The sequence below is a fragment of the Idiotropiscis lumnitzeri genome, chromosome 4 (genome assembly GCF_059441095.1).
Source record: "Idiotropiscis lumnitzeri isolate Australia: NSW breed Sydney's pygmy pipehorse chromosome 4, RoL_Ilum_1.0, whole genome shotgun sequence".
NCBI classification, from domain to species: Eukaryota; Metazoa; Chordata; class Actinopteri; order Syngnathiformes; family Syngnathidae; genus Idiotropiscis; species Idiotropiscis lumnitzeri.
The window spans coordinates 29,586,159-29,596,745 of record NC_142394.1 but is presented as its reverse complement, the minus strand read 5'-3'; the positions used below and the strand labels follow the sequence as shown (position 1 = coordinate 29,596,745).

General features: G+C 43.5%; 2 protein-coding genes and 1 non-coding gene across 3 annotated transcripts; all 3 read right to left on the bottom strand.

Annotated features, from left to right (window-relative positions):
• Positions 1-450: 450 nt before the first annotated feature.
• il13ra1 (interleukin 13 receptor, alpha 1) lies at positions 451-4,746 on the bottom strand. The gene is made up of 10 exons (XM_088294209.1): positions 4,537-4,746; positions 3,921-4,066; positions 3,673-3,796; positions 3,503-3,602; positions 3,229-3,422; positions 3,010-3,143; positions 1,989-2,112; positions 1,819-1,915; positions 1,669-1,744; positions 451-1,338 (listed from the first exon to the last, which is right to left on the bottom strand). The coding sequence occupies exons 1-10, from the start codon at positions 4,607-4,609 to the stop codon at positions 1,219-1,221; spliced, it is 1,188 nt and encodes a 395-aa protein (XP_088150335.1). The 5' UTR covers positions 4,610-4,746; the 3' UTR covers positions 451-1,218.
• trnar-ucu (transfer RNA arginine (anticodon UCU)) lies at positions 853-926 on the bottom strand. Its single transcript has one exon. It is a non-coding gene; the product is annotated as a tRNA-Arg (tRNA).
• A 413-nt stretch (positions 4,747-5,159) lies between the features above and the next one.
• On the bottom strand, positions 5,160-10,231 carry LOC148339116 (uncharacterized). Its single transcript, XM_088293171.1, has 10 exons — positions 9,990-10,231; positions 8,854-8,981; positions 8,625-8,772; positions 7,357-7,456; positions 6,829-6,995; positions 6,631-6,761; positions 6,390-6,531; positions 6,057-6,153; positions 5,896-5,980; positions 5,160-5,826 (listed from the first exon to the last, which is right to left on the bottom strand). Exons 1-10 carry the CDS (start codon positions 10,066-10,068, stop codon positions 5,701-5,703), a joined length of 1,203 nt encoding a protein of 400 aa, XP_088149297.1. The 5' UTR covers positions 10,069-10,231; the 3' UTR covers positions 5,160-5,700.
• Positions 10,232-10,587: the final 356 nt, after the last annotated feature.

The following is a 10,587-nucleotide window of genomic DNA, read 5'->3' as shown; positions in this document are numbered from 1 at the left end:
GGCAGATGACCTTTTGGGGTTCTTTGGTAGTGGGAGAATTTATTAGTCAGTTACTTTTACAACGTGTACCATGGAAACAGAATGACTAATAAAGTTTATTTCCAAATCAAATTCCATCCCCGCCTCCCAGTTTTTTTCTGTGACGTCATCAATAGCACATCGCTGCTCCTTTCGCCAAAAGAGCAAACTTGATATCGAAGCTTGAGGCAATGTGAGGAAGGCTAACCAACCGAGTCCACCAATGACGAGTGTGTCAAAACAAATCCAGAGTTGATGAATTGCGGTCCGGTTAAGAAGGTTGCGGCGAGTTTTTTGGTCAGTCAGCTGACTGCAGGCGTAGAACGTGATGCTGGGGCGCCCCCTGGCGTTGTTTTTCTGCTCATGTAAAAGGCTGAAAGCGAGGCAACTGGACGCTTCTTGTTTGTTGAATTTGTTGTGCTTTATTGGTTTTACAATATTTTAAAAAATGACTTTGGTAATTCATCGACTATATTGTCATATATTTAGATCATTATAATACGTTCTTTTAAGATTAACGTTCACCAGTATTCATCTAAATGTACATTCTATGAGAACAAACGACAAAGCATCCTTTTAGTGAATTTCAATATTTTAATCCATTGTTACCTTTTTTAAATTGCTTTATGTCTAGCTATGTGTTTGTGTAAATAATCAATATTGCCTGATTAAAAAAAAAAAAAAAAAAAGACGTGTGGCATCACTCATCTCCATCACGGCAGGCAAACGCACACATTCTCCCAACATTCTCTCTGCCTGCTAACACACCAATAGATTGCAGCCCAAGAAAAACAACCGCCGCATCCACAATGAATGAGGCGGTGCCCAGCGACCCATCTCTGCCGGGACTCGAACCCGGAGCCTCTGGATTAGAAGTCCAGCGCGCTATTCCATTGCGCCACAGAGACTGCGTCAAAATGACGGCGCAGAGTCCCAATTTGTACGCAAGCGCGATCCGAGGCATCGCAAGGGCTCGTTCTCCACTCGTGCAGCATCAGGACCATTCTGAGCCGCCATATTTGTAGTACTGAAAATAGCCACTGGATGGCACTGTGGGCCGGCAGCCAGTGAGTCAACTATGATTTGTTAGCGATTTCAATACAAAAAAAACCATAAATAACAATGGTAGCCAATAAAAGCGAGAAAAGTAATAAAAAAATAAATATATACAATAGACTCAGACTAAAAATTGCAATCAATTCAATACAGAAAATTTGAATGTGTCGTGAATGGTTGTTGCTGTTGATCCGTGGTCACCACACTGACTTGGCACTCTTCTTCCTCCTTTTCCGGAAAATAAATGTCGAAAAGTCTCTCAGTCTAAAAGGACAACAGAGACGATGTTATTATATTTAGACTACTTACCCCACCCGGTCAAAGTTTACTAAACATTAAACGATGAGAATTGCACATTGAGTATTTACAGTTTCGCTGCGCTAAATAAATAAAGCTGCCTTGCCTTTTATTTTTTTTAAATGCATGACTATATATATATATATATATATATATATATATATATATATATTAAATGTGGCAAAAATGACATTCTTTTTAATCATATCAATATTGTATTTTTTTATAAACTACAATATCTTAGCGTGGTGGAATTGCGATTTCATTGTGCTGCTCACATTTTAACATCGTTAATACCTTGGTGTTGTTGTTACAAATATCGCTGAGGAGATCCCGAGGTTCTGGCACTTTGTCAAAGACGTGTTCCCGATTCCTGCACAGAGCGGAGTAACGTTGAACAAACGGCCGTGTCCACTTCAAAGTCACAAAAGTGTTGCCTTCCGTTACCTTCGGGAGCACACACACATCAAGGTTGCGAGGCCGACGCACAGCAGCGGGATGATGATAACAGCATACAACATGCCATTTGCATCTTTGTCCGCCTCTGCAAAGGATGAACATATAGAGAAGCGCGGACGAGGTTTGGCAAACTGTACCACATTTCGCCGACCACATACCAAAATATTTGACGTCGCTCCAATCAGAGTCTCCACGATTGCTGTGAGCCTTTATGGTCAATCGGTACTGACAGTGGGAAACTCGGCTCATTAGTTTCCACGTCTTTCCCTCGACCATTTGAGTCTAGGATGAGATAAGGTGGAAATTAAGGAAAGAGCAGTGTTTTAAAGATAAGGATGTGAAAAAACACAAAGTAGCGAGAGGACGCTCCTCGTCAGTGGGGAGTGTATGTTTGTCAATGAATACTTCCAACTAATGATGGCTAAACGAAGCTTCAAATCTGCTTCATCAACCACTTGTAGAATTTTTGGACTCCTGCAAATGCACTCGCTGTTCAACATTGGGCTGACTTGCCATTTTTTAAACCCTTTATTGAAACGAACAGTGCCATCTAGAGGACTCAAAAATACAACAACTGTTTCATGAAGCAAATTTAAAGCTTCATTTTCCCATCACTAGTCATCAGCCCGGGCGGCACGGTGACCGACTGGTTAGCACGATGGCCTCACAGTGAGAGACAGCATCGGGCGTGGGTTCGATCCCGGCTACAGCCATCCTGTGTGGAGTTTGCATATTCTCCCCGTGCTTGCGTGGGTTTCCTCCGGGTACTCCGGTTTCCTCCCACATTCCAAAAACATGCACGGCAGGCGGATTGAACACTCTAAATTGCCCCTAGGTATGAGTGTGAGCGCGGATGGTTGTTCGTCTCTGTGTGCCCTGCGATTGGCTGGCAACCCGTTCAGGGTGTCCCCCGCCTACTGCCCGAAGATAGCTGGGATAGGCTCCAGCAGCCCCCGCGACCCTAGTGAGGAGAAGCGGTACAGAAGACGGATGGATGGATGGATGGATGGATGGATGGATAGTCATCATGGAAGATTGATCAATCAGAGAAAAAGGGGTTGTCCCAATCAACAGTCGAGTTTGCCTCGTGAGAAGAACTCTAGCCTCTTCTTCCTGTCGGACAATCCGTCACAAATAACACGTCGCACCGGCAACATTTCAGCATGCACCTCCTCTTACCTTTTCTTCCTCACACTCGGTGTAATTTATAAAGAACCTCCACCGAGACAGACTTAAGACATCAGGAGGAATCCAGCTCAGGTTGAAGTTGCCCGCGACCTTGCGAACGATCCATTTCGGAGGACGCGGCGTCACTGAGCAGGAAACGGAGTCAAACGGTCAAACGGGGAGTCGACATGTGACATTTCTCGGAGAAGTGTGACGTGACGACGGCTCCACCTCGAACGAGCTTCTCCTCAAAGGTGTTCCTGGCGAGACGCTCGTTCAGGGTGGCGTTAAACAACATGTGGATGGACTGGTGGGCTTCGGACCGCAGGTGGCAGCCCGTCCTCACGCCATCGCTGAGCGTGTACAAGCGACACTCTGACAAGGGCATGACACCGGAGGGCACTTCTTCCACCTCGTTCACTAACCTTACACACGCAGGACAAATGACTTGACGGTGGTAATCGTAGCATGCTTACTCAGCAAAGACCAAAAAAAATGGTCGTACCGATAATAGAACGTGAGATCTGGAGGAGGGCCAAGCGGCACCCAGGAACAGCGAGTCAGCGTTGATGAGATGATGCGGCACTGCACGTGACTCACCAGCTCTGAGGGGAAGGAAATGAATACGAACCATGAGGGTTAGCCCAAAATGTGTCGAGGAGGTGTGCGCTCTACCTGGAGATGTCACATTGAGAAAGGTGGGCACGCTATTTGTGTGGCCGCAGGTGGTCTGAACAGAAAAAAACAGGGAGCCCCCCTCCATGGCAAGGTTGTAGAATGAAGGAGGTGCTGGAAGAATCTGAAGCAACAACAAATCACTCCATGTGTTAGACATTGCAGTACTTTTCTTAACAGGAACTTTAAAGCTGGCCTGTGAACGACCCCACCAGAAAATGCTGACTCGGACTCTTTCATTTACTTACGCTCTCTTCCTCACTGTCCTGTTCCTTTGTCCTCTTCAACACTTTGTATCCACAGTTTGGTGGCAAGAGCTCATGTGCCCACCACAGTTGCGGCTCAAAGTCGCTCAGCCAGCGAAGGGTCAAGTTGTGTGGTGGCAAGAGTTTGCCTAAAAACAGGACAGGACAGGATTAAGAAAATAAAAATACACAGATAGCTACACCGTCAATGCAAAGGCGTCCAATTTAGGTGTGATGTGAATCAAAACCTGATTGCTTGCTTTTGGGCTTTAAAGAACTTATTTTGGATGTGTCGGTGAATGCAAAATTGCAAAACGATGAGCCTCCAAGGAGTTATTTCTGTTTTGAAACTTCCTCTCGCCCAATCCTTCCGCACTAAATACCTTTCGGTGTCCCTTTCAGTCGCTAGGCTGGACAAGAAGAACCACAAAATATTATTATTACCTTTTTTTTTTTTTTAAAGGCAGTTAAACACGACTGTTCGGGTAACCTGATGTGACGTCATTAAGGGGAAAGGCTGTCAGCGTAATAATACTACTACTGATAGGAACAATAGAAATAATAACCATAATTATGAGACTCCATCAGAATATATTTAGGTAGAAATGAGCTTTCTTACCTGTCTGTGTCCGAGACTCAACTTTAACCAAGAAGCAAAGTGCCACAGAAAAAAGTAAACTTTTCACGAACATCCTCAGTTTGAAAACAAAAGCGATATTTTTAAGTCTCACCGCGCCGATTTTTTTTTAAAATTAATATTAGTCCACACGCGTTCTCATTGAAACTTTTCAGGACGCGTTGTTGTGGTCGGCCAATGTATCCGTTTGGATTTCCGAGGAAAGGAATAGCGTAATCGTTGTTGGGCGGAGTTTTTTTTTTTTTTTTTTTTTTTTTTAGCCCGGTGCTGGCCATTTTCCCCTTTAAACATTAACGGTGAGTAAATGGCATAGAAATAACAATGAGAGCATCAATTGTACATCCAATATATTGTAAATGACAAGGACATGTTGGGACTACATCGAAGGAGCATTGGAATACGAAGGATAGTGTTTTGGGATTCCGAGGGTCATTGAAGCAAACTTACGTTCTAGCGTGCTGTGTGATTGGTGGAAAATACGGAAACGAGAGGGGGGCGCTCGCCCTGCGTAGTAGCAGCTTTGGTAATAAGCACGTACGTTGAAAATAAATTATAGCGTGCTAATTTTTCCCCGCCAGGTTTATTTTTATTGACAACGTCAAAACATATGCTATTAATAAAGAACATTCTTACCTGTTATGTTACTTCCGAGTTCCCAAGTTGATATTAAGTTACGATCACAAGGTGCTTTGCAAGATACTTAAAATGTGTAAGGATATGTGAATTTTTTTTTCAAAAGCTATGTTCAAACCATGTTTCCTTTATTGTTTTGAATCTCTATAACAGTCGGTTGCGTAGTGTATAGCGAATAAACAAGGTGGGGTCATTTACAGCATTCATTATGAATGATGTCGAGTTGGTTTGTAACATGATAAAAGATTTCCTGAGTTGAGCAAATCAAAGTGCAAATTGGGCAGACGCAGAACCAAAGTTCTCTTGTGCATGCATGTTTTGTCCACACGTAAAGTCTTCCTGCAGCTTTTTTTTTGCTTTCTCCTACCACAGCAGTTACACATGATCGCTGCCAACAAATCCACTTGCAGTCCAGAGGCCAGTGAAAATCGCCACGGTTCTCTTCTCTGACTGGTAAAGAGGATGATGAAGTCCATATCCTTGTTGCCCGACTCGGACCGTGTGAGCTTTTCGTCAACATGGGAGCTCATCCTCCGGTTTGTGTTTTATGAGCTCACATGGGGTGATGACTTTATGAGCTCCCATAATTGTACATGGCTGTATGGCGTCTGACACAGGCGTGTAAAAATTGGTGGAAGCCTTTAAAAAAAAAAATGAACAAAGTTAGTGATTTGGTTTTAGCCAGATGGACTCAAATGTTTGATTTACTTTAATTTCCGTGTTTCCGCTCATCATCATGTCCTTTAATATTGACGATGGATCGGGCATGACGGGAAAGAGAACGGCGCTGTGCCTACGGCGACAACAAAACATGCCATGCAGTTTTAGACACAATTTCTTCTGAATCGTCACACATTTGCAGAGCTTACCTCCTGAAACAATAGCAAGCCAAAAGGACGCCGACAGACACGACCACGGCAATGGCGATGGCCACTGCCGCCAGTGATACCCTGGCCGCATTTTGTCCTGTGGCAGAGAACAAAACAATCTCTATAATAAGATCTATTTAGACAAAGTTATCATTTTGACAGGACGAGGATTCTGCCCGACAGTGACGATAATTTTATTATTACTGGTATGTGTGTGATAAGAATGTTGCTCCAGTGTTTATTGAATGATTTGTCTGCTAATTTGACAACAGCAAATTTGTCACTCTCATAAATGAGTAAATCTGACGTGGATGTCACCTGATGTTTCCTTACCATGAACGACAACTGCACTGAAGTCGCTTTGTACTTTCCGGCAGTAGGCGCCACTTGTGGCCCGGGAACGAAACTCATAACGGCAACGTTTATCGTAGGCAATCTGCCTTGTCTCTTCATGAGGAATGAAGTCCTCGCATTTCTAGGAAATCCACATCAACGAGATGAACAAATGCACTGCCGTAGATTAAACGTGTGATTTATTTATTTTTTTTCTTTTTTAAACTCTCATTAGAAGTACCTCCTGTTCATCGCATTTGCTGTAGCACAACTTGTAGGTCCAACTGCAGTCCACGGACACTTCCGGCGGGAACCAGCTCAGGTTGAGCTTGTCACTTTCCACGCTAACGCGCAGCTTTGGGGGGTCAACCACTGAGGAAAAGCGGCACACGTGGTCACAACATTTCCATCGCGCACGTTGAGCGAATGCGGAACACACCTCCCAGAGGTTTGAACGTCCTCATGGAAGCGTCGCTCCTCAAGAGCATGCAGGCGTCTTTGTCGACAAAGTCGGCGCTCAGGTAGCAGCCGTCCCTGACGGCGTGGCGATAAGGACGCTTGCATTCCTGCAAAGTTTGTCTGGTTTCTGCAGAATTGCCGCAAATCCTGAGTGGAAAAAAGGGCGTCAGGCACACAAATGCGTTGTTTGCTTCAGGTTTATTCAGCCTAAACCAGGGGTGTGCAAACTTTTTCATTGGGGGGCCACAATGGGTTCAAAAATTTGATCGAGGAGAGCAGAGGGATGGAGTGTTTTCGTAACCTCACCTCATTGGAGAAAGAAAATACATTTAATTTTAAATGAAAGTGAACAAAACACAATATTTCGAAAATAAAACATGAACAAGGTTTATTTGTTTAATTTTTTTCAAATTTGGCGGGCCAGATTAAAACGTTCACCGGGCCGCATGTGGCCCCCGGGCCGTAGTTTGCCCACGCCTGGCCTTAACAAACTTTTTTTTTTCCTCACCTGTAGGAGAGAGTCAGGTTAACAGCGGGATCAAGCGGGATCCAAGAACAATCTGTCTTCTCCGCTCCGTGTAAACATTTGAAATCTGTCACCAGCTCAGCTGTCAAGTCAAAAAAAAAAAAAAAAAAATCAACAACCAGTGACTGGAAGGAATCGCCCTCAAGGTGTTGTTGTCTTCGATCGATTAGTCGACAAGTCAGTTTTACAACTCGACTAACCGCTGATTAGGTAGAATTGCGCGACACCAAAATTGAGAAGGGCAACAAGGTCACATAGAAAATATCAATGAGGTCATCATTCTTGATGTACTCGAATATTAAAAATCTTTAAAGGGGAAGTCGACCCCAAAAAATGATTTGCAATAAAATGTTGTATGCGCGAGTCTCGCTAGTCTAAACGTGGCTTTCTGGTTAATATCACGATTGTGGAATCTGAGTTAAGCAGTCCACCCGTTTTTAGCCATCCCAGGGGGCGGCCATTTTGTCACTTCTGTCGATTGAAAATGACATCAGAGTTGCGACCAATCTTGGCTGACCTGTTTGCTGAAGCTGAGCCAGGATTGGTCGTCACCTGAGGAAACGGCGATGTCATTTTCAGTTTGGTCAGAGAGAGCCAGAAGCTATGAACAGAAATGTTGGATTTTATTCAATACGTATCGAGACATAAAATAAGACGACGGCGACGTTAGCAATTTAGCAGACGCTCTCCGACCGCAACGCAGAAACGGCTGACGTTGTTATGACGAAAAGGTTCGATGTTCAATCGCATATTAAATATTGATCATCTCAGCAATAATATTTTGCACCAAAGAGTACTAAGTTTTGAGATCGACACAATAACAGGTCTCAAAAAGTAAAATATTTTAGAGTTTATAAAATGCATTTTTATAAATACAATTACACATAAACTCCAAAATATACTTGATGGCAAGTCGTTTTTAAAAACTTGGAAAGGACTGCCCCCCCCCCCCCCTTCACAAAACCTCTTTAGTGTCTTTGCATTATTACGGTAATAACTTTGATTATTTTTAACGGGATTTCCGGTCTTGTTTATAAATGTCATCGTACATTGTGAAGAAAATCGCAAATCAAATCAAAATCGCAATATCTGTCAGAAAAATCGCAATCATTTTTTTCCCCCTAAAATTCATCTTGCCCGGAGTGACATGAACTATATGAAAAACAAACAATGCTCACGCCTCTTCCAATTAAATGTGAAAATGAAGGCAACGGCCGAGAGTTGCCGAGCCCTGACCCAGCATTTTGTACCTCGAGGTTGCGGGCTGTCGATGACGATGAAAGCGGGCTCACTCGCGTCCTTTCCGCAGTTCTGCACTTCCTCGGTTCGGACCGTGAGCGTCCAGCCAGCTTCATCCGACAGAAGCGTCTCTGTAAAGTTCGTCCACTCCGTACAAGACTGACGAGATGAATCACATGACGTACATTTGAGTCTTGGAACAGCGCCGGTGTGGAAACAGAATCTGTTTGTGTGTCCTACATTGTGCGGCCCGTATCTGTACTGGACGTCGCAGCGGTCCGGCAGCTCGCTGGGCCTCCGCCAATACACGTTCACCGTAAACGGGTCGATCCATTTGTGCGATAGCGACGCCGGTGGAGGAAGGCGACCTTTTGACCGAGAGCATTAAAAATAAAAAATAAAACAGTGTGTCAACTAGCGGAGAATTTGAATATTAAATGAGCCATATACACTGGCGTATTTTCCCTGACGCATTTTTGGCTGAAATTTCATAACATTGTGTGATTGTAGGTCATAAATGTACTGTCTTATCTTTTTTATCGGGTGTGAGGATAATTAAAAAGGGGGCCAAATATAGGAGTGGTTTCAAAAAATAATTCCATAAATTACGGCGTCAGGTAATCATTATTTACATTGTAGCTGATGAAAAAATGTTTTGTCTATTTGAAAAAGCTATTGCCAATGTTTTGTTTGTTTGAAACGAATAAAAACGATAAATACAAATTTAAAAAAATAAAAATGAATATTGATTATTAATGAACATGTTTCCAAGTTTTTGTTTTTTTTAAATCCCCTGAGATAGTTTTGCCCCCCTCCCCACAAGGATAAAAGTCTAGCTACGCCACTGCAGCCAGGAAGTGTCAGATGCTCAGGACAATTGTGATCGGACAGGTTGTACTTTTGAAATAGCTTTTGCGATACCCGTACGACGAGGACCATAAAAAAACATGAAAATAAATTTAAAACACACACACACACCACAGATTGATTCTATGTTTCTCATGTTTTCATATTGTCACTGAGTCGCACTACCTTAAACTAAAAAAAAACACCACTTTTCATTTGGCAGTGGCTGTTTGTTTACATCACGCACTGAAATGGAATCAACAAAAAAAAAACGATTTGTATTTCACGTTCGGTGAAAATACATGAAACACATCTTTATTCAAGACTTACAACAGTGGTGGCGCAGTGTCGAATTTGAGGGTTAATTCTTTTCTCGTCCGTGGAAAACAATCAAATGCGCAGTTAAGGCGTCACTTTGCACTTTGGTGCCATAAACCCGCCGCGTTGCTTTCTTTCCAAAACGTGTCAAAACAAAAACCGTCGAAAAGACATTTCAAAGCAAATCCGGCCGGCACCAACATGTTTCTTACCTTCCTCGCCGCGGAGCGCAAAAAGCGAGTGCAGGAAAACGGCCAGAATGAAAAACATTCGCTCGTCTTGTTGGCGCATGTTTGGCGCGTCCACGTCGTCGCTTCTGCTTCTGTGGTCCAAATTTTCAAGTTGCCGATGGACAAAAGCCGGAGAAGTGAAGGAAAAAAATCACACGGGAAGGGGCAGAATGATTGCGTGCTACCCCATTCTGCGTGACGGGAAGAAAGTGGGTGGAGAGTGCGTGGAAAGGTGACGGAAAGTCCATCCGCGCAGTTTCCCAACACGCCGCACGCGCACAACATTTTGCTCACGCCAGCGCGTGCACTCACACGGCGAGATCCAGTTAAAAAATGTGCAATTATTTGTATTAAGATGACATTTTATATATTTATTTATTTTATATTTATACTTTGCTGGCTGGTGCTTGCATGGAAAGAAGCTGGAACCAGTGACGTTTAAATCAGGCGTGGACAAACTGCGGCCCGGGGGTCACATGCGGCCCGTTAAACGTTTTAATCCGGCCTGCCGAACTTGAAAAAAATGAAATGAATAAACTATGTTCATGTTTTATTTTCTAAATACCGTGGTTTTTCAAAG

Excerpts from the sequence above, each read along its gene's own strand:
- il13ra1 (XM_088294209.1), bottom strand. The coding sequence starts at position 4,609 with ATGTTCGTGAAAAGTTTACTTTTTTCTGTGGCACTTTGCTTCTTGGTT. Across the intron at positions 3,423-3,502 it reads GATCTCACGTTCTATTATCG|GTTAGTGAACGAGGTGGAAG; the intron begins GTACGACCATTT and ends TGCGTGTGTAAG. Across the intron at positions 2,113-3,009 it reads CCGAGTGTGAGGAAGAAAAG|ACTCAAATGGTCGAGGGAAA; the intron begins GTAAGAGGAGGT and ends ATCTCATCCTAG.
- LOC148339116 (XM_088293171.1), bottom strand. The coding sequence starts at position 10,068 with ATGCGCCAACAAGACGAGCGAATGTTTTTCATTCTGGCCGTTTTCCTG. Across the intron at positions 6,532-6,630 it reads GCAAATGCGATGAACAGGAG|AAATGCGAGGACTTCATTCC; the intron begins GTACTTCTAATG and ends TGGATTTCCTAG. Across the intron at positions 5,981-6,056 it reads GCTTGCTATTGTTTCAGGAG|GCACAGCGCCGTTCTCTTTC; the intron begins GTAAGCTCTGCA and ends TTGTCGCCGTAG.